Source organism: Narcine bancroftii, chromosome 6 (genome assembly GCF_036971445.1).
Source record: "Narcine bancroftii isolate sNarBan1 chromosome 6, sNarBan1.hap1, whole genome shotgun sequence".
NCBI lineage: Eukaryota > Metazoa > Chordata > Chondrichthyes > Torpediniformes > Narcinidae > Narcine > Narcine bancroftii.
Window position 1 is genome coordinate 22,346,895 of NC_091474.1, and position 23,841 is coordinate 22,370,735.

At 40.4% G+C, this 23,841-nt stretch overlaps 1 protein-coding gene across 4 annotated transcripts in view; it reads right to left on the bottom strand.

Moving 5' to 3' along the window:
- cyld2 (cylindromatosis (turban tumor syndrome) 2) overlaps nt 1-23,841 on the bottom strand; it is a 58,910-nt gene that overhangs the window by 5,434 nt on the left and 29,635 nt on the right. For 2 of the 4 annotated variants that reach the window (XM_069884232.1, XM_069884231.1), the window contains exons 10-16: nt 21,185-21,251; nt 19,065-19,194; nt 17,842-17,950; nt 16,472-16,590; nt 13,644-13,848; nt 9,120-9,328; nt 7,884-8,956 (exon numbers count right to left, since the gene is read on the bottom strand). In XM_069884232.1, the coding sequence (XP_069740333.1) occupies nt 9,153-9,328; nt 13,644-13,848; nt 16,472-16,590; nt 17,842-17,950; nt 19,065-19,194; nt 21,185-21,251 (806 nt within the window). In that variant the 3' untranslated portion in view covers nt 7,884-8,956; nt 9,120-9,152. Of the gene's footprint in view, nt 1-81; nt 1,302-5,377; nt 5,612-7,883; nt 8,957-9,119; nt 9,329-13,643; nt 13,849-16,471; nt 16,591-17,841; nt 17,951-19,064; nt 19,195-21,184; nt 21,252-23,841 lie in introns of those variants that run through there. The other 2 variants (XR_011339948.1, XR_011339947.1) reach the window with 2 other exon arrangements.

The window sequence follows — 23,841 nt, forward strand, 5'->3', positions numbered from 1 at the left end:
TCTGCTGCAGTCATATCCTAGAATATCAAAATTAGTCAGAGGTTACACTGGACCCAGTTATAATTCCTTTCAAAAACCTACCTTTTATAAGAAGTCTGTGCCCAACCTCAAATAGTCTAGGAATGGAGAGAAATTGTATCCACATCATTTGGTGGCAGTGAGTTTTGGAGCATCACTGTTCTGTGGGGGAGAAAGATCATCACAAGATACCAAACTCAGATCTAGCCTTCTGGCACTTAAACTTGTAGACCCTGGTTTAGCCAAACCTACTCTGCACAGTTGACTTTAATCCCAATTTATTTTTCTCATAAACTTCCTGTCCCCACATCTACGCCTTTCTGTAGATGTGCTCTTTTTAGGTTGCTTTGATGACTAGATCACTTTCAACTGGTCCTCAAACCTTCAATTTGTGAACCATCAATGTAAGAATTGTAGGTGTTGGAATTGGAGGGTCTTCACTTAGTATGAAAATGACATTTCAATAACTATGAGATTATAGCCACTAGAACGATCACTTGCCACATTGCATCTTGGGTGTCCAATCCTAAGTCATAGTTTCGTTTCTGTGACAACTTGCAAAATCTGTGGCTCTGACACTTAGATTATAATGACGTGCAGCCCCCAGTGACAAAGTGGTTCGAGACTCGGTTTGCTTCCTCTGACTGAAACTTGTCTTGCTTATTTGCCTTTAAGCACACCTCGAATAACTGGTGCTTTCTGTACAATGTAGAAATGTTTTTCAGACAGAGCTATGACTGTTTGTTAGGGATTTGTACAGTCTCCCTGAGTCTGTTCTGAGTGAGTTTTCTCTGCCTTCCAAAAATGTATGGGGTTGTAGGTTAATTTGGGCGTAATTGGACAGCACAGGTTTAAATGGCCAGAGTCGGCCATTTAAAAGCTGTAGGGTGAGCAGTGTTAAGGAAGCTGTCTAAGGCATTTGACACCTAGGCTAAGATTAGAAACATTTAATTTGGGCATTAAAAATAGAACCCCTTCTGGGCTTTGCTAATTAGTATCCATGTTGGCCACTGATCTTTACTGAGACTATAAAGTTGGATACAGATTGCAAGAAGTGAAATTTCATCATAATTTTAAATTTGTGAGTTTCCTACCTCAGTCTTTTAGCCATTTAAATTTTAATGTTGCACTTAATTATAAAAATGTATTCAATATGTAGTTGGGAGTTGAAAGGCAGCTATATATCCAAGGCCATTGTTCCAGTGTGGTGAAACATGGTGATCAAAGTTGAGTAGGGAAGTATTCCGTTCAATTTAGCGATCTTCTTCCACATTGTATCCTGCCTGAACGTATTGTAAATATGAAAATAAAAGTACATGTATCACCTGGATCACATGATAAAATTCTCTAATATATTTTGAAGATGTTCAGTTAATGCTAATCTGCTTTACTGCCTTGAAACGAATGATAATCTTGCAGAATCCTAAAATGAAAAGTGGCAATACAGAGATCAAGCCTGAGTATATTGATTGTCTGATCCTCTTTAATGTGATATCTTCTTTGCATGAAGGGCGGAGAGAAACAGGCCATTTTGGTCCTTTTAGTCCGCACTGAACTAAGTCCTCTCCTCTAGTCCCACCCACCTGCTCCCTACCCATAACCCTCCATTCCCCTCCCATCCATATACCTTTCTAATTTTCCTTAAATGACAAAATTGACCCTGCCCGCACTACTTCTGCCAGAAGCTAATTCCACAAAGCCACCACTCTCTGACTAAAGAAGTTTCCCCTCATGTTAACCTCTTGTTTCAATCTTTCCTACTCTCAATGGAAAAAGCCTATCCACATCAACTCCATCTATCCCTCTCATAATCTTAAATACCTCTATCAAATCCCCTCTCAACCTTCTATGCTCCAAAGAATAAAGACCTAGTTTGCTCAATCTTTCTTTGTAATCTAAATTCTGCAACCCAGGTAAAATTTTCATAAATCTTCTCTGCACTCTCTCTACCTTGTTGATATCCTTCCTATAATTTGGTGACCAGAACTGCACACAGTATTCTAAATTTGGCCTCACCAATGCCTTGAACAGTCTCAACATCAATACCCAACTCCTGTATTCTATGCTTTGATTTATAAAGGCCAGCATACCAAAAGCTGCCTTCACCACCCTATCCACATGAGGTTCCACCTTCAGGGAACGTTACACCATTATTCCTAGGTCTTTCTGCTTCACTGTATTCCTCAATGCCCTCCCATTTACTATGTATGTCCTGTTTTATTATTTCTACCAAAATGAAGTACCTCACACTTATCAGCATTAAACTCCATCTGCCATCTTTCAGCCCACTCTTCTAAGCAGTCCAAATCCCTCTGGCAATTTTTGAAAACCTTCTTCATTATCCACAAATTCACCGATCTGCATATTTACTAATTCAATTTACCACCCCATCATCCAGATCATTAATGTATATGACAAACCGCAAAGGACCCAATACAGATCCCTGAGGCACACCATGTGTCAACGGCCTCCAGGCTGACAAACAGTTATCCACTACAACTCTCTGGCATCTCCCTTCCAGCCACTGTAGAATCCATTTGACTATGTCAAAATTAATACCAAACAACTGAATCTTCCTAACTAACTTTCCGTGTGGAACCTTATTGAAGGCTTTACTGAAGTCCATATAGACAACCTCGTACCTTTTAGCTTTTCTAATTTCTTAAGATTCTTTTTACATTCAATGTATTCTTGGAACATCTCCTTTATTCTTTGTTTCTTATATTTATTGTAGGTCTCCCTTTTTCAAACCAAGTTTCTAATATCCCTTGAAAACCATGGCTCTCTCAAACTTTTGACCCTGCCTTTTAACTTAACAGTAACAAAGACTCCCCTTTAAAAGACCTCCATTTCTCTACTACATCCTACCCATAAAACAAATTGTACCAATCCACTCCTTGTAAACCCATTCACATCTCCTCAAATCTAGCTTTTCCCCACTCAAAAACCTCAACCCTAGGACCTGACCTATCCCTTTGCTTAATTATATTGAAGCTAATGGCTCTATGATTGCTGGACCCAAAAGTGTTCCCCAACTCACACCTCCGTCACCTGACCTATCTCATTCCCCAACAATAGATCCAACACTGCCTCTTCTCTAGTTCGTACCTCTACGTATTGGTGTAAAAAAAAAACTATCCTGCACACATTTTACAAAATCCAAACCATCCACCCTCTCACAGAATGGGTTTCCCAACCTACATTTGGAAAATTTAAATCTCCCACAATCACAACCCTATGCTTATCACAAATATCAGCTCTCTCCCTACAAATTTGCTCCTCTAGTTTTTGTTCCCCATTAGGTGGCCTATAGTACACCCCTATAAGTGTAGTTACCCCTTTCCCATTCCTCAAATCTACCCAAATAGCCTCCCTTGATGTGCCCTCTAATCTATCCTGCCTAAGCACCACTGTAATATTTTTTCTGACAAGCAATGCAATACCACCTCCTCTTGCCCCTCCGATTCTATCACACCTAAAGCAACGAAATCCAGGAATAGTTAGCTGCCAATCACATCCCTCCTGCAACTATGTTTCACTAGTCGTTACCACGCCATACTCAATCCATAAGCTCAGTTCATCCACCTTCCTTACAATGCTCCTAGCATTAAAATATCTGCATTTCAGAGATTTCCCACTTCTTACTCTCGATTTGCCCCTATCTTTACAAACAACTATTATGTTCTTTTTCCTATCCTCTCCCCTCCATCTTTGTACAGAGCATCTCCCTTCTCTATCACCTGCCTTTCCGCTCTCAAACATTGTCTATAAGCTTTCTCCGTTTAAAATCTAATCATCTTGCTGTTCTCTTCCATTTGGTTCCCTCCCCCCGACCATTCTAGTTTAAAGTCTCCTGAGTATCCTTAGCAAATGTCCCCGCCAGGATCCTGGTCCCCCTGGGATTCAAGTGCAACCCATCCTTCCTGTACAGGTCACATCTATCCCAAAAATTGTCCCAGTGATCCAGAAACTTCAGTCCCTGTCCCCTGCTCCATTCCTTTAGCCACGCATTTATCCTCCTCCTCATTCTATTCCTACTCTCACTGTCGCATGGCACAGGCAGTAATCCCCAGATTATTCCCTTTGCGGTCCTTTTCAACTCCCTACATAACTTCCTGTACTCCCTTTGCGGTCCTTTTCAACTCCCTACATAACTTCCTGTACTCCCTTTTCAGGTCCTCTTCTCTCTTCCTCCCTATGTCATTGGTACCTACATGTACCATGACCTCTGGTTCATCTCCCTCCCATTTTAGGATATCTTGGACATGAACAGCCAGGGAGGCAAACCACCATCCAGTTCTCCTTACTGCATCCACAGAATCCCCTATCTGTCCTCTGAACTATTGAGTTTCCCTATGACTACTGCCCTCCTCTTCTTTTCCCTACCCTCCTGAGCCACAGGGGCTGACTCCTGTTGCTTTCCCCATCTAGGCTGTTGTTCCCCCCCCCCCCAAAATACAAAGAGGAATACTTATTGAGGGTTACAGCCATAGGGGTCCTTTCTTGCACCTTGCTTTTCCCTTTCTCTCTCCTAACTGTGACCCATTTATCCTCCTCCTATGGCCCTGGTGTGACCACCTGGGTGTAACTCCTGTCTATGACGTTCTCACCTTCCCTGACTAGAGCAAGGTTATTGAGCTGCAGTTCCAGTTCCCTAACACGGTCCCTAAGAAGTTGCATTGCACAATGCAATGCTAGTTGATAATAGGTTATTCCATTCCCTCAGTAGTTCAGAGGTTCGCGTGCTTATTTAGAAGGGAGTTTCGGACATTTTCCAGTGTAACAAATACATAAATAGAAGCTGTAGTAAATTCCGTATCCTCTTCCAATCCACTTCTTCTCTCCTTCCCCTGCCCCCCCCCCCCCCCCAACTGATTATATTCCCTCCACTCTCAGGTCTGATGTCAACGACTTTTCCCTTCCCCTCTCCCCTCCCCCAGTGAGCTGAACTCACTGAAATACTCCAGCAGTGTGTATGTTGTTGGAAGCAATGGGTTTTGCATGAATATTAATGGTAGGAAATTTTAGCTCATTTAGTGTTGGGGTTGGACAAGTGGCCTGACCAGGTTTTTACCGAGCTTCAGAAAGTGTTAAGAACTGCTCTATTTGAAGTGAACCCATCTGTAAAACATGCCTCCTTTGTGCATTCACCTCTCGTGATCACCTATACTAATTCCTTATTTTCTATTCTCATTTTTTTGTGGCTCCTCAAATTCTGCATCACTGCTATAGCCACCTGACATAGCTAAGATGGCCCAACAGTGGCAAGGCAGCCTCAGATCATGGATCTTGGCCAGCTCCCAGTCCATCCTAATGGCCTCACAATGTTTAAATAATAAAAGAGAAACAAATCACTTACTTTTATCCTTTCAACTAAGATCTGTGGTGCCATTTTAAGTGAATGGCAATATGGTGGCCATTGCTGGTGTGTCCTACCCTGTGACCTCTCAGTGATGAGTCTTGCAGTGGTGTTCATGGTATACAGACCAGCATCCAAACTTCAGTTCAGTCCTTCTTAACAGCAATACGCAGATGTGGAATTCAGGAACAGCTCAATTAGTACACAGTAGCTTTTCAGTTCTCTAATGAACAACTGGTGAAAGAGATCATAATTAAATCCACTATTTTGAGGTCAGTTGAGTTCAAATGAGTATGTTTATCTTGATTTTAAAATGCTGATTTTAGGAGCCCCAATTCCCAATGCTCTAATTTTTATTCCCTTTTTACACAATGGCAGGTGTTTCACCTTCATTGAAAAATTCCTTACTGGAAAATGTATTGAAATATTGCATGTGTTATCTCTTACAAAAAATGGGAATCAAAAATGTGTTTAAATGTATTTGGAACCATTTAATGGCCTGGAAAATCTGTCAGTCTAGCAACGATGAAGACTCAAGTCTGCAAGATTAGAGGAGTGTTACTTCAACTTCAAAGCTCCAGACCTCCACTAATGGAAAAAACATCAAGAGCTTCCATCTAATCCTTGTTAGCATGTTTATTTCAGCCCTTATGATGTTTTTTACACCGGTAGACTCTCCCCGCTCTCGCTTAAACACCAGTAGACTCTCCCCGCTCTCATTTAAACACCAGTAGACTCTCCCCGCTCTCATTTAAACACCAGTAGACTCTCCCCGCTCTCGTTTAAACACCAGTAGACTCTCCCCGCTCTCGTTCATACACCAGTACTCTCCCCACACTCGTTTATACACCGGTAGACTCTCCCCGCTCTCGTTTATGCACCGGTAGACTCTCCCCGCTCTCGTTTATACACCGGTAGACTCTCCCCGCTCTCGTTTATACACCGGTAGACTCTCCCTGCTCTCGTTCATACACCAGTAGACTCTCCCCGCTCTCGTTCATACACCAGTACTCTCCCCGCTCTTGTTCATACACCAGTAGACTCTCCCCGCTCTCGTTTATATACCGGTAGACTCTCCCCGCTCTCGTTCATACACCAGTACTCTCCCCACTCTCGTTCATACACCAGTAGACTCTCCCCGCTCTCGTTCATACACCAGTAGACTCTCCCCACTCTCGTTCATACAGCAGTAGACTCTCCCCGCTCTCGTTCATACACCAGTAGACTCTCCCCGCTCTCGTTCATACACCAGTAGACTCTCCCCACTCTCCTTTATACACCAGTAGACTCCAAAGAAAATGCAGCTTAGTCAGTATATTATCTAATTCTCCAGCCCAGTAAATCTGAAGTGATAACAGAAAGCATCTATAGTGAGAAGTTAAAATGTAAAGTTGATGACTTTTTATGGTAACTGGTCCAATAAAAGGGCAAGTCATACAGCATAGAAACAGTCCATACTGACCATCATGTACATTTAAATTCATTTGTAGGTATGATCCAAGAGGTTTCACCAACAATTAAAAATGCCCAGCGGCAGTATGTTACAGAGTTTGCATAAATCTGCAATGGATTATTATGACACCAACTGTGCACTCAGACTTGTGCTGCTTCTGACGAGAGTTGAGACCATAATTTATTGTGGTCATTAGCTTCGAGAAGTCTAATACATCTATGGCACTGACCATAAAGTTAAAAAAAATATTCTAGACAAGTAGATTGACAAAATGTATTTTGAGTTAGAAAGATTTCAATTCTTGCTGGGAAGATCATTCACAGTAGTTGTTGACCATTTTGGGGGCCAAAATCTGCTATTCCAACATCAGGAATGCTGATCATCCTCCTATCTCATACAGAGCATCCCAAATAACACAAAGCAGAAAATAGCAGAAACACTGGGTAGGGCAGGAAGCATTAGTGGAAACAGTTATTGATTCAAGTTGATCGTAGAGAAATTCTTACCCTACAGGAAGTGGAAGATTGAGCTGCACGAATGTCTGAATAAATAATGAATGGATAGACTAAAAACACAAAGCAGTTTCATTAAACACACTATACCAACCAAAGCTGCTTTAAAAAGAACAAAGATAGTGACACCACAGGAATTGTAAAACAAGGTATTTAAAAACTCGTGCAAAGCAATTGAACACAGTGATAGGATCTCAGTGGCCTAGCATAGACAAAGATGTAAGTGTAGAAAATAACTTCCAAAAGCACCACTCCACACCTGGAAGTAGCCTAGATTCCATTATAGTATGTGAGAAGGATTATTAATGGACAGCCATTCAAAGTGATTAGAAGTATAACCTATGCAGTCATGCCTACTTTCAAATACCTAATAGAGAATTTAAGATCCATCTTGATCAGTCATCCTGAATTGCACAATTTTGGTGTTAACAATTTATGAAAAGCAAGCCTCTTCCTGTAACACCCAATGTGAAGATAAAAAGATCAGTTGACATGGTAAGAAAGTATTTAAAAAAATAAGTCAAATGAACATCACCAGACATCAGCTCGTAGTATTTAATTTATAAAGCAACAGTACAATTTACAACCTGAAACTCTCCAGCAGATTTGACAAGCAAAAGAGCAAGAGCAAGAGAACATCCGATTTGCTTGATAGTTTGTACACAATGTCCCAGAAACAGTCTTAAGAATAAAGTTCATACACTGAGCTTTCTGCCTTTTGTGTAGCAGTCTGCAAACTCTCTAATAAGTTTTACAGAAAATCACTGAATATACTACAACTCAAATGGTTGATTGAAGTAATATTTTGTGTGCAAGTTTCTCGAGGAATATTTTTTTGGGGGGGGGGTTAAGAGAGTACAATTGTGTGGATCATCTTGCTTTCTCAAACTGCAAGGCACCACAGTTACTGGAATCTCATCTGGTCCCCATGATGCCTTGGCTTTTACACTCGATTTTACGGTAATAGGCCAGGGTTGCTTCCACAATTAGTTGGAAAGAGTTCAAATCAATGGCCAAAGATTTAATCAAATGAAATAATTCTTGGCACTTAGTAGTATCAATAACAGTAAGTGGAGGTATGACTACAATTGTAGTAGCAGCAGAACAATTAATTCTCCTGTCCTAATGTAATTATTCAATCAGTATTTTTATGCTGATTATAACATTTATCCAGTTTTCTGAATGGAGATATAGGTTCTTCATACTGGTTGGTACCAGATCATCAGGAATGTTTTTTAGCTGCTTTAAACACGCAGGATATCATCCACCTCTTTGCCAAATCTGATTCCACATTTTACTTTAATTTTTATTGCATCTCTCCAATGACAGAGAACAGAGTTTTCTCAGGCTGTGCTTGTACAATCAGGTGACAATAAACTTGATTTGATAATAAACTGTTAATGTGCAGAAACACAATTAAAAGTTGCAGTTGAACGTCATTTAAAATGTGATTTCAGAGTAAACTCCAAACTGTTCTCAGTATGATTTGTCCACAGTTAGTGCCAAGTTTTGACAGTGCCAACGATCGAGAGCAGACCAGGGTTTGAATCCCACGCTGTCTGTAAGTATTTCGTACGTTCTCCCCGTGTCTGGGGGCTCTGATTTCCTCCCACCCTTCAAAAATGTACCAGAGTATAGGTTAATGGGGTATAAATTGGGTGGCAAACTTAAAATATTTTACAAGGCTCAGATTATTTGGTAAAATACAGGAGCAATTGATACATTTTTTGGTACATTGCTCTTGGAATGTAACGAGCCATTTCTGTTTCTTTGTTACCTGAAGCAGTCTCTCTCAGTCTTCATCCACGAGTTACTTATACAAAGACATCCTCGGACTGCAATACATACACATGTAAGCATCACAGAAAAGTCTTTTAGCAAATCCATCAAGCTGCTTCAGGTTGGTATAAGCCAGCTTTTCCTCTGACATCATCAGGTAATCACTGATTTGTGGACAAATTGTAATCTCTGGAATATTCTGTTCACCTAGGGAAGATAGGTTGTTCAGTGGATAAACAACTTGCATCAGCCTGCATACTGAGAAAGCAAGATATTCAATTGTAGAATCGATGTACAGTAGATTGCAGATGCTGGAATCTGGAGCAACAAATTATCTGCTGGTGGAGTCAAACCAAAAAAATCTGCAAACACCAAGATTGAAATCAATGCACAATGTTGGAGGAATTCAGAGGGCTGAACAGCATCAGTGGGTGAAAAAGAGGGCTCAAATGTTTCAGGCTGGAGTTCTTCATCAAAACTGAGTATGCAGAGGGGAGTTAGTTAGACAGGAGCCAGTGGGGGTTTGGTGAAACAGGGAGGCTTGAAAGATGATGCACAGAGGGAGTTGATTGGCAGGTGCCAGACAAAAGAAGGGTGGCAAGAAATTTTTTGAAAAGTCAGGTAAAAACCGAGACACATGGAGGAGAGGGGAAGAAACAAAGCCTGCTGGTGCTGTAATCTGATAAGAGGTGACCATAATGATATACAGCACAGTAACAGGCCCTTTCAGTCCACGAGCCCGTGCATCCAAAATAGACCCAATTGAAGAATATAACGAGAGCTTTTTGGAAGAGCTGTTAGGGGAAAGACAGATGGAACCAGATGGATCCAAAGAGGTAAGGGAGGGTGGGGAAGATGATGGGACCAGAGAGTGAAGGGGGATGGGGTAGGTAGGGAAAGGGAAAGAGGGAAATGGCTCAGGAGAAAAGGGATTCGTTACCTGAAATTGAAAAATTCAATGTACCATTGATCTGTGGTGGCATGGTTGATGTAGAGGTTAGTGCGACGCCTTTAAAGCGCCAGTGATCAGGACCAGACTGAGGTTTGAATCCTGCGCTGTCTGTAAGGAATTTGTACGTTCTCCCTGTGTCTGCATGGGTTTCCCCGGGGGCTCTGGTTTCCTCCCACTGTTCAAAAAAACGTGGCAGGGTTCAGGTAATTGGATGTAAATTGTACAGCATGGACTTGAGGGCCGAAATGGCCTGTTACTATGTTGTATTTCTAAATTATTTTTTAAAAATTTTATTTAAACTGGTCTGGCCCAGGCAGCAAATTGTTCCTCTAGTTTACAGTGGGCCTCACTCTGGCAGCGAGGAAGCCCCAGGGTGGACAGGTCAATGTGGGAATGGGAATGGAAGCCATCCAACCAAGAACATGGAATGGACATTGTGGGAAGAGCACACACCCTGCAAAACAGTCCCCAAGTCTACACTCAGTCTCACCAATATACATCAGAGGCACCAAATTCAGAAGAGGTTGGAGGAGGTGCACATGGATTTTTGCCTTACCTGGAAGGGCTATTTCGGTCCCTGGATGGTGTGATGGATCAGTTGCACGAGGAAGTGTTACACCTCCTGAGGTTGCAGGGGAAAGTACCAAGGATCATGAAGAAGTGGATGGGGAAGAATTAGCAGACAAGGGAGTCACAAAAGAAATGAGCTATTGCAACCACTGATCTGCTTTTCAAAACCTACAAAATTAGTTCCTAATTGAATGTTTAATACCAAGAGACACCTGGAGTGCCCTTCATAATGTTTAGGACAAAGACATTTTTTTTTCCTTTATTTGCCCCTGTGTGCCACAGTTATAAATTCATAATCAAACATTTCACATTCCAGATTTTATTGAAGGTTATTTGTGTACATTTTGGTTTGACCATGTAGAAATTACAGCTCTTTTCATACATTGTCCCCTTATTTCAGGCCACCATAACATTTGAGACAAAACAATGGTATATACGTTAAAGTAGTTATGTTTAGTACTTTGTTGCATACCACTTGCATGCAATGGCTGCTTGAAATTTGTGAATCAATCATCACAGGTGCTGAGTATCTTTTCTGGTGATGTTCTGCCAGGCCTCTGCTGCAGCCATCTTCAGCTCCTGCTTGTTTCGGGGGCTTGTTCCCTTAAGTTTTCTCTTCGGGATTTGGAAAGTGAGCTCAATTAGATTTAGATCGGGTAACTGTCTTGGCTATTCAGGAATTTTTCAGTTTTTAGCTTTGAAAAACTTCTTTGTTTAGCAGTATGTTTGGAATCATTGTCTTGCTGTGAGATGAAGTGCTTGCTATCCAATGAGTTTGGAGGCATTGGCTTGAACTTGTGCAGATGAGATGTTTCTGTACACCTCATAATTAATTTTGCTACTACCATCAGCAGTTATATCATCAACGAAGATAAGTGTGGCACCCATACATGCTAAGGCCACAACACTCTCACTACCACCTTGCACAGAGGAGGTGATGTGCTTTGGATCTTAGGCAATTCCTTTATGCCTCCACATTTGGCACTTGCCCTCACTCTGATATACGTTAATGGTCTCATCTGTCCACAAGACATTTATTCCAGAATTCTGCAGGCTCTTTTGAATATTTCTTGGGAAACTGAAATCTGGCCATCCTGTTTCTGCGACTGACTAGTTTGTATCTTGCAGTATAGCCTCTGTATTTCCACTCATGAAAGTAGTCAATTACATATCCATACCTGTCTCCTTTTTCATTATGATGAGCATTCTTCTGTCACCAGCAGTGGAGACCTTCCTTGGCCCACCAGTCCCTTTAGGATCACTGATCTTACCAGTATGCTCTTTCTTCTTAATGATGTTTGGGGGGTGTCTCTTACTGTTTTATTCTTGCTTTTCAGCCTCATAATTGATTCCTTGACTTTCAACGGCAGAACTCTGGTCCTCATGTTGAAAAACGGCAACAACAGACCCTAAAGGTGATGAAAAGCTTAGAAGCAAGCCTAGCTCTCTTATACCTGCACCAATGAAGCAATTAAACATACCTGAGTACTCACAAATACCCGTGAAGCCAAATGTCCCAAACATTATGGTGCCCAGAAATGTGGGGATTATCTATAAAAAGTGCTGTAATTTCTACATGGTGAAACCAAAATGTCTACAAATAACCATGAATAAAATCCAGTAGGTGTACTTTAAGCGCATGTGAATTGTTTTATTGCAAATTTAAAACTGTGAAGCACAGGAGCAAATAAAGGAAAATAATGTCTTTGTCCCAAACATTATGGAGAGCACTGTATATCATGGGCAAAATGCTCCTATATTTGGAGTAACATAAATAATACTTTCAAGAGCAGGCTGCTTCAACAAGATTCACTAGTTATTCTCCTTCATATACAGGTACAAGATCCTTTATCCGGAACCCTTGGGGTACAGTGTGCTCCAAATTTCGGATTTTTCTGGATTTCGGAAAGCCCACCAGAATTGTGCTGCCGTATCCACCCCCACCCCCTTCCAGTCGCCCTGCCTTCTCCCCCCCTCACCTGCCCGACTCACACTGCTGGTCCCTCACCCGCCGACTCGCGCTGCCGATCTCCCCCACACACCCCCCCCCAGCCAACCGACTCGCGCTGCCAGTCTCCCCCCACCCACCTGACTCGTGCTGCCGGTCTCTTGCCCACCCGACTCACGATGCCGGTCTCCCGCCCTCGCCCGCCCAACTTGCACTGCTGGTCTCCCGGCCACCTGACTCGCGCTGCTGCCTCACTCCCCATTTGCTGGATTTTGGAGCTTTCCAGATTTTAGATGTCTGGATAAAGGATCGTGTACCTGTATTTTATTCCTATTACAGATTATTAATGACCATGCCAGCACGGGCAAGGCAAAATAAAATGAACTTACAAAGATTAGGCATGGAAGTAGACCATTTGGCTCAGCCAAACCATGCTGATGTTTATGGCTTACTCAATCCTCCAGCTATCTTATGCAAATGGACAGTATTACAATGTTACTAATGAATACATTCCCTCCCCTGCTAATAGTGGTCATAATGCACATATGGTCTCACTCCATTGCCAACTTATATATTACAACGTCACTATGGAAAGTAACACCTTCTTCACCACCGCTACCCTGCAAGTTAGTGAACATGCTCAATGAAATGTTGCTACACTGAAGGGTTATACTTAGTTAATCACAATTAGGCTTCGGGAACATATGTGAACATTGTCTGTCAAACACAAGTTCAGGAAAGCGGATTGAGTTAGTGGGTAAGAGTCTGCATCAGAACTGAAAGAAACTGATCCCCAGCACACTTCCATCTGGTAATAATGGCTAGTGGAGATTCAGCTTGTCAAAATTAGATTTTTTAATTTATTGTATTTCTGATGGGAGAAGATTGAGGAACTTTAGACTTCTTTTCTCACCAACTACAGCAACTGATATCTCCTGCTAAAGTTAAAGCTTTACTGTACCTCCTGCTGTACAACAAGTGGTTCTTTCCTTTGGAAACTGTTCAGGGAGACCAGGGTGCCTGGTGTGCACATTACAATTACTAACACTTACCAACTCGATCAGCCATGCTGTCAAAAAACACCCATGAATATTTGCTGGACCCATATTTCACAAAGGAAACATAGTGGCTGGTTTCAATACAAAGTACCGCAAACAATTCCATCTTGTGTCGTGGAAAAGGGGCTTTGACAAATCCATTGTTCGGAGAAGAGAATTTTCTGAATTGATGGTCCCTCCTCCTCTTGTGGGAATGAACCTACAGGAGATTCCACAATGAAATATAATAACAGAGAAAGAGTGGGATTCAATTTGTTTATTGATTCATAGACAATGTAAATTGCATTTGAGAATCCCATTATCTGAACTGTTATGGGTTATATTATTATGGTTATGGTTAAAAGAGAGGTTCACAAAAGACATCTCATTTAAAATGCAAGAGCTTTGCTGAATCTAGACATTGGGGCTCTGAGTGATTTTGCAGAAACAATGAAACTGCTTTGGAAAGAACTTCAAAAGCAAATTGGAACAGAGTCCAGGTTCAAGTACTGATAAGATCTTTCCAAGATTGGGTTTGGAGCCTTGGGAGAGGTATTTGGTTTTTACAAGCAGAGAGGGGGAAAAAAAACAGGATTCTTCTCTCAGAGAGTCAGTTCTACATTTGCAGTTGAGGCTGCAAGCTGGCAAGCTTGTTAAAAAAAAACATTTTGAAGGCAGGTTATAATGAGTTCTGAGTTCAGCTTGTTCAAAACCCTTGTAGTCTTTACAAGATGAAATGGCTGGCTAGTGTTTCTCCTGTAATAAGGAAAACAAGAGGAAACTCTGTGGTGACCTGGAAGAAGAGGTCATCATTTGGAAAACCCATGATGGGGCAAGTTTCTTTGGCAAGACACTGAAGTGACTGATTGGAGGAAATCAGTTTGTGTGTGTCCAACGAGCAACAAGTAACCCTCTGAAACCAACAAGAACTTTCCTGAGCGGTAACCATTTAACTTTAAACACCAAAACCTGGTAAAGATTCATAAATGTTAGATTCTGTGCACAGTATAAGAATTCCCTGATACTGGTGAACTTGGAGAAGTGAGAAGTGAATGATTGGACTGTGAAACAAAGAATTTTCCTGAACATATATATATTAAATACATATGAGCTTAGAATTAGAAAGGGGTTAAGTTAATAGTAATAAGTTTAAGACTGATCTTGTTTTTATGTTTAAAGAAAATTAAAAGCAACTTTTATCTTGGTGAATTTCTATTGCTGCTGGGTTTTGGAGTCCTCTGGGTTCATAACAGTACCAAGGTTGTATCAGTCAGGAGAGTGGTTAGCAAATTGATTTCATCCAGTTTGAGCATTGAGTCCTGGAGTTAGAGTGCTGTCCAGAGGCACAATGATGGGTTACATGGGTTGCATGTCACCGTGCAGATTTTGGAAAGGTAGTCAAATAACAAATGGTTGGGAACCAGCCAGTGCTCAGGGAAACCTCAGAGTGCATCTTGCTCCAAAATGGATTCTGCTTATTTGGAAAATGGTGGGGATAAATGTATCTCCAAAGTGTCCAGTCAGCATCAAGATCACAACACAGTGAGTGACTATATGGCACAAGGTGGGGAGGAGCAAGAATCCAAAGGCAAAAGGTGGTGGGAGATTCAATGCTGAGACATAGAGTCAGTCAGGCCCTTGTCTCAGCTAGTCCATGCTGACCAATTTGACATTCTGGCTAATCCAGTTTGCCTGCATTTGGTCCTTATCCCTCGAGACCCCTCCTATCCACAAATCTGTCCAAATGTTTTTTTGAATGGTAGTATTGTGGTAGCTTCTAATTTCCTGTGGCAGCTCTTTCCAGATATCGACCATCCTGAGGTAATAAGTTCTCAGGTCCCTTCCCTCTAACCTTGAACCAATGGTTCTCAACCTTTTTCCCCCTCCCCCATACCACCTTAAGTAATCCCTTACTAACCACAAAGCACATATGGCATATTCTGTGGTTAGTAAGGGATTATTTAAGGTGGTATGGGAGTGGAAAAAAGGTTGAAAACTACTGCCTTAAACCTATTTCCTCTAGTTCTAGAATAACCTACCCTGGGAAAAACACCCATGCCTCATGATTTTGTAAACCTCTATAATATCACCCCTCAGCCTCCAACAGACAAACATCCTGGTGAATCTCCTCTGCACCCCTTCAAATTTATTGATTTCCTTCCTATAGCTGGTCAACCAGAGCTGCCTGCAGTATTCTGTGTGGTTTCATCAACTTGTACAGCTGAATCGTGAGATCCCAGCTTTTGTACCCTATATCCTGCCCAATGAAGGCCAGCAACTTTCAAGGAACTGTGCATTTGTATCCCTAGTATCTCTGTCTACAACAGAGAAGTCTAGACAGGCTCTTCTGTGGATGACAACATGAACCCAGGCACAGATGTTGTCTCCCCAGTGCCAAGTCAGGAATGCTACCAGGTTCAGGAACGACAGCTACCCCTCCAACAAACTCAACCAGGGACTCATTTAAGGACTCTTACTTTGGCACTTTATTGATTTTTTTTCCCTCTCTGTATTGTAGTTTGTTTACATTAAGTCAGTTTATTTTTCGCAATGCCAATAAGTGGTAATTCTGCCTGGCCCACAGGAAAAAGAATCTCAAGGTTGTATGTGATGTAATGTGTGTACTCTGACCATAAACCTGAAATCTGATAAACACTCTGAGTTTGAGATCCACATCAAGACACTAAAGCATGCAAGTGCTGCTGAGAGAAGGGATTCGTACACGTAGGTACCTGATACTGTAGTATTCATTATGGTCTGGATTCCAACCCAGATTCTGGATTTGAAAAGACTGTGGCATAATTGTTTTAGTACCCAATTAATTGTCTGTAATTGATCCATACCTGATTATTGCAGGTGCTGCAGTACTGTTTTATAGCACCTGGACTAAGCATTGGATCCAGAAGGCATTGAGCACATTCATATTCTGCTACGACACCACAAATGAAGCACTGCCTCAAAGCTGCAAGGAAAAAAAAAAACAAAACTATCGTGTTATTCAAACACACAGAACCTATCATCAGATCTGGCAAGTTTGGTCTCGCTCTACCCATATCCTGGTCTAGTCTTACAGAGGGCAAGGGCTAATCCAGTCATAGTGGTATCATGAGAGAAGAGTAATGCCCAGAACTCAGAGTTGTACAACAGCACTGCAATTACATTTCTTGACTATCTAAAGAGAATTTTGACAGTTTATCTACAATAAAAAGTGTCAGTACCTGTGAAAATGGTTAAAAATTTGATTCACTGAATGAAATCTGCCACAAGCACACAGCCTGGTTCTCAACCTTATCTATTCCACTCACATACCACCTTAAATAATCCCTTACTAATCACAGAGCACCTATGCCATGGGGAAAAAAAAATCATTCAGAACCACTGCTATAGATCATCCATTAACAACAGCCCTGGGGGCCACAGCATATTTAAGGGGGGGGGAGACTGAAATCATAAAATATTTTTATGTTCTGATCTGAATTTATTTTGTGTAGTTTGTAGGAGAGAAGTACAGAAGAAACCAACTAAACTTCATTGCTTCACGGGGAAGGGGACACATAAACATTGAGCCAAAACAAAAGGACGAGAATGACTGGTGCAGATCTACAGGAATGTGCTTAGCTTTTCATAAGACCTTGCTCGCCATTCAATTGCATCAGAGTCTCTATCATAATGAATGTACAGTGCAAATTTTCAACATCTTGCTACCCTAATCTACTCCAGCACCACAAAAAGGCCTGTCTGCACGATTCAAACGCCACTTACTTATTTGCTATTTCCCAACAGGAATTTAATGAATACTACTGTTACCTTGTTTTCAGTTTGGCCACAGCAAGATTTTTAGTGCATGTGTACGCCGTAGAATGTGTATGATAATAAAGTCTTTATCCTTATTATCCACATCTCTTGAACAAAAGATAGATGTATGTACATAACTGGATGAGTTAGTTCAAAATTAATTCAACAAAATGCACAACTTCATTACCATTGCAATTCCTTGTTGCTTGTGAGACCCGCATATCAGTAATTTCTAACAGAAAGCTCCTCTGTTCATTGACCATGCTGTATTTGTGATTTTTTTCTCTCTCAAAGAAGATACTATCAGCTGAGTGTTCATTTGCTACCATTAATCCACTTACATATTTACATGTCCTCTTTAAAAGTCATGTCTTTATGACACAATGAACTGAATTATAAATATTCAGCCAATACTTACTGTTATTGAGTAAATCTGTAATGTCCAGTTCTAGTGAGGGCATGATTTCCGTAAACATTTTAAATTGCTTTCCAAACCTTGGCATCTGTACCAATAGGCATGATGGGATCTGAAATTGAAATACCCGAGGATATTCGGGGAATTCAATTAACAACTGACCGCTCAAAATTTGTCCAATTGGAAATAAAGTTTGATTAACAGGTCCACATTGCTGCAACATTTCTCAATTACAGTTTCAACAGTTAGTATCCATTGAAAGTGCAGAACTCAGGAACTCCCCTCAAGATTCAGGGAAGTAGATTCAAGACAGGGATGAGGAGGAACAGTTTCTCCCAGAGACTGGTGAATCTGTGGAAGTCTCTGCCCATGGAATTAGTAGAGACAGCCTCACTGAATGTATTTAGGACATCGATAGATTTTTGAATAATAGGGGCATTAGGAATTATGGAGAACGGATGCATAAGTGGAGCAGAGACCGTGGCCAGATCAGCCATGATCTTACTGAATGTTGGAGCAGGCCAGATGTCTAACTCCTGCTCCAATTTAGATTCCATGTATTTTACACAACACATTATATCCATGACTCCCATTTTAATTTCATTTTATTGGCAGTTTTGTGTAAAGTGAGCAATGGAAAAAAAAAATGTTCTTGAAACTGGCCTAAATTGAACACACATTGTCAAAAATGGGACCTTGATCGCATCATTGAAGGGAATAATGAAAACTCAGTCCAAAATGATAAGGTAACACAATGCACTGCTGTCCATTGACAGGAATGAAATGCCCTACAATCCACCAATCCAGTACTTTATGACCTCCCTCTTCAATCAAAAGAGCCTTGCAATCAGGAGCTCATTAGTCCCGGGTTCCTAACATATCCACCTTCTGACTAACTTTGGTTCTATGTTTATTCACCTTGAGTAAGTATTGCATGCAATTCTATGCTTACACAACTCAGAATTCACCTTGAGGTCCCAAGTGCTCATGATTAATAACTACAATTAATATATGAGTCAAACTGAATAGTGCAAAAGAAAATATTCAGAAGCAGGATGTTAATTTCTAAGAGGCTACTTAAGGATTTTAAAACAAAAGTTCATTACTAAACAATAATGAAGTGAAATTATTAAAAACATTCCAGTGAAACCTTATTTTTAGGCAAACAGAATACCTGTAAATTTTAAGAAAAAGCTACAACTTGTGAAAAAGTGACATTAACCAACCTCCTCAAATTTTAAGTCACAGGAGAGGAAGGATCGCTCCAGAAGAAATTGTACTGTTGGCCTTTTTACTTGGTTATCTTTTTCCAGGATTATCTGATAGCAGTGGCACTCCTGAATTTTCTCACCTGACCTGAAGTGTGCACATGAAGAGTGACACTGTAGAAACTTCTTGGATTCATATCAATAAAAATGACAGCCATCAATACAGTAACTAAAAACATAGTGAAAATACAAGGGGTTAGGATCGGCACAGATTTTATTTTTGTTAATAAACTGCATGCATATTGCAAGGAGCCCAATTCTGATGCAGGTCACGGAGGAAGAATCAAAAGAAATGTTGAGGAGCAAGCATTCATCATGATTTTGATGCTGTTCTAGGATTCCCAGCTCAGTTGTGTACAAATCCAGAGAGAAATTTTTTTTTTTTGAAAATGTGGATGTTCACTGAATCCTGGTAAAAAATTATGAGAGTTGAAAATGCAACATCTTATTTTCAACGTTGTGCTCGTATAACAATTCAATCTGATTAATTCCTTTATAAAATATTACTGGAGATTATATTGATTTCAGAATTACTCTGACCATGGATTATTTCTCACCCCGGGTTCCTTCCTCATGTTGAATAACTCGCCTGTTTATCATTAGTATTTACTATCACAGAGATCATGAATTTCAGTTGTTCATACGTTCAGTTGTGTTATAAAATATTAATCAGTCATGAGGGCTGATGAAGCTGAAAAACTAAGCTCATACTGGCCTGGTAGCAAGTCCAGAGACAAAGATATCAATTATTCAAGGTTAACAGGACATCCAAGCTGACACACAACAAGGAACACAAAATCCTCTCCCTGTAAGGAGCAAGAGATGTGTTCTGGCAGCCAAAGTTGCAATTTATTTTGTGTAATGACAAAAATGTTCAATTATGTAAATTGTTACTAAAGAATAAATGCTAGAGACACAAAAATTCTCTTCATGATGTAAATGAGAGCTCTTAATAGATTGAAGGACCCATATTCAGCCTATGTTTTCCACTGTTTAGAGCAGGGGTTGCCAAACCACAGCTTGCGAACCACATGCAGCTTTTGGCCATATAATGTGCAGCTCGTGGTCATATGTTGGCTGAGACTGGAATCATATGAGCCGGTGTTCACAATGGTAGTGTTAGTGGGCAATCGCGTGATAGTTGTGGTTCTCAAACATCTGAAGTTAATCATGTAGCTCTTATGTTAACCAAGTTTGACCACCCCTGGTTTAGAGGAAATTCAAACTAGAATCTGTGTGTGAATATCATAATTACTTTATATTTTAAAATGATCAAACTCCAAAACTCACATTAAGGATCAATTCTGAGAGACACAAACTTTGTCAAATTACACTCTCAAGTTCACAATTGATATCAAATGTGTAGGAGTTGGAACACAAAGCAGAACAGTGGAAGAAATCAGTGGGTCAAGCAGTACCTATGGCCCTCGATGTTGTGTCGACCCATATATTCCTTCCTTTAAAAAAAAGTATTAAACTCTCCCTACACCATACCCCTCTATTTTTCTTTCATCCATGTGTTTGTCTAAGAGTTTCTTTAATGTCCCAATGTTTCAGGCTCCACCACTATCCCTGGGAAGATATTCCAGGCCCCCACAAATCTCTGTGTAAAAAAACTTACCCCTGATGTTCCCCCTAAACTTCCCTCCCTTCACTTTGTACATACGTCCTCTGGTGTTTGCTGATCCTGCCCTAGGAAACAGGTGCTGGCTGTCAACCCTATCTTTGCCTTTCATACTCTTGTAGACCTCTATCAAGTCTCCTCTCAACCTTCTTTGCTCCAAAAAGTCCCAGCTCTGCTAACCTTGCATCATAAGACTGGTTTGCCAATCCAGACAACATCCTGGTAAATCTCCTCTATACCCTCTCCATAGCTTCCATATCCTTCCTATAATGGGGAGACCAGAACTGAACTTGATCTGCTGAGATCTTCCAACTTTGTCTTTTGTTCCACATTTCAGCATCTGCAGTCTTTTTTGTCCTTTGGATAGGCACAGATTTTGTTTAATAGGAGTAAGCACACGAGGTTCAAAGTACCTAAAGCCAAATGCCAGCATTTTTAGCAAAATAAAAATTACCTGATCTTTAGCAATGGATCAACTGCCAGAATCTCATGCAGGAGGACATTGATAAATTCTTCTGGATCTAAAATACAGAAGGTCAGAAGAAATGCTCATGTTTATATGAATGGCATCAATCACTTTAGTTTTAGTTGCTCACAATAGTTCAGTGAGATGAAAATTAACAGATTGTACACTGCACATTCAGGATAAATTAGCAGATGCTCTGATTTGTGAGGATAGCCAATGTGACAGGACTAAACTGACACTTTGTTTTGTAGACAAACATGTACACAAGCCTCTATAGCAACAAACTATTAATGTTGAATAAAATTCAGTTTTAAATACAATATAATTTAAAGATCAATAAAATATTATATGTGGGGTTTGTTAATAGGCTGTTCTGGTCAATTCTTGATCACTGGCTTTTTGAAATTTTACCCAATCTCAATTAACGTTTGTTGTAGAGGAAAGAATAGCAAGGGTTATAACTACTAAATAGGAGTGTGGATTGTGATAATGTGGTAGCAGGGAACCGCAGGCAGGCCTAAGTGTAGGACCAAGGAATACAGCTGTGACACCAGTCAAGTTTCAGGGTGGCACGTTGTCATAGCAGTTAGCGTGACGCTTTTACAGTGTGATGTCGGTAAGGAGTTTGTACTTTCTCCCCGTGTCTGCGTGGGTTTCCTCTAGGTGCTCTGGTTTCCTCCCACCCTCCAAATCAAACAGGGTTGTAAGTTAATTGGGTGTAATTAGATGGCATGTGTTTAAGTAGCTGGGATCAGCTTCTAATGTATTGTAAATAAAATTTAAGCTTCATTAATCATGTTAAAACATGCACTCATTTTTGTAACAGAAACTGTGACATATTGTTAACCAAGTTAAACTTATGGATAATTAGCATCCTGTTCTATAACCTTGTCACAATTAGGTCTTTCTAAATCCAATTCTGTAACCAAAATGTTGATTAATTTTCTGTAATTATGTCTGTTAAAGGTATAAAACCTGTACCAAAATCATGCTTAGGGGTTCAACTTTGACAAGTTTCCGGATTCATATCAGTTTTAATAAGCTGACCATTGGTTCTAACACAAACTCCTACAAAGTTTTAGATCAGATCAGATACTATTTATTGTCATGTAATAAAATGGAAATGTAATATTTTACAAAATTGCCTTTAGTCTGCCACAAGGCAGACAAAGATTCACCATTAGCATTGTCCTTTACACAAACTAGAAAGAAAATGTAATCCCTATACAAGAACATAGGTATGAAAGCAAAAGGAAAAATCCAAAAGGATCAAATTGATCACGTTTATTTTGGAAAGCTATAATTCTGAAGATCCTAGTTTTGGTATTTTATGCTGGATACAGAGCTTAAAAATATTGAACATAATGGAACACAAAATATAAAAGATAACTAGATTGCTGGATAGAAAGCAAATATTACATTTTATAGTTGTACAAGATTAAAGTAATCTATCCACAATATAAAAACTGGTTAGGTAAAGTTAGATGTACTAATGCCAAGTCAACAATCAAATGCTCCAAATAGTGGGCACAGTCTATGCCACAAATTCAATGGGTTAGAAATTAAAATTAAAAGATCAATTTTGCCCAGGATGGATGCCAAGTTTATTATTCTATTGTTCCAATTAAGAAAAGCCATCCATTACAGATCCTGGGGAAAAAAAGTGCAGTTATTCCTCACTAATGTGTTCTCCACACCTACTTTCACCCCAAATCAAGAGCTCCGATGGTGATGGCTTGCATATTAACTGAAACCACAAGCACATCAAGATTCCACAAATAATTTCCAGAAAAAGGCCTGGATATACAACTAATAAACCATTAAAAAAAACAATTACCAAACAATTCCACTTGTGCACAATTTTTCATGCTTTGTATCCCTAGTGAAAATAAACTACCTAAAAGGGTTGGGTAAACTGAATTACGCAATTGCAGTGTTGAGTCAGCAATTTGGCAATAGCCATCAATGCTATTATCAGCCCATGGTAGGAATCACAACCAACAGATGACAGGGTGAATAACCAGAGACAGAGAGGAAATCAACACCCATTAGTAGGAGCACTTTGAAATCCTTACTAACATAGAATGTCACAGTGCAGGCCCTTCAGCCCTTGATGTTGTGCCGACCCATATATTCCTTTAAAAAAATACATCCATGTACCTGTCTAAAAGTCTCATAAATGCCCCTAATATTTCAGCCTCCACCACCATCCCTGGCAAAGGCATTCTATATAACTCTCTATATAAAAAAATTTTACCCGAGGTTTCCCCTAAATTTCACTCCCTTAACTTTGTATAGATGTCCTCTGGTGTTTGCTATTCCTGCCCTGGGAAAAAGGCACTGGCTGTCCATCTTATCTATACCTCTCAGAATCTTGTAGACCTCTATTACCATCCACAATTCCTCCAACCTTCGTATCATCCACAAACTTACTGGCCCATCCTTCTGCCTCTTCATCTAGGTCATTTATAAAGATCACAAAGAGTAGGGGTCCCAGAACTGATCCTTGAGGTGCTAGAAGGCCGAAGGACCTGCTTCTGTGCTGTAATGTTCTATGGTTCTAAAACAATTTCATTGCAATAACCTTGACCACCTCCAGGCAAAATACTTTCCTTCCACTACTACTCTCTGCTTTCTACATGCAA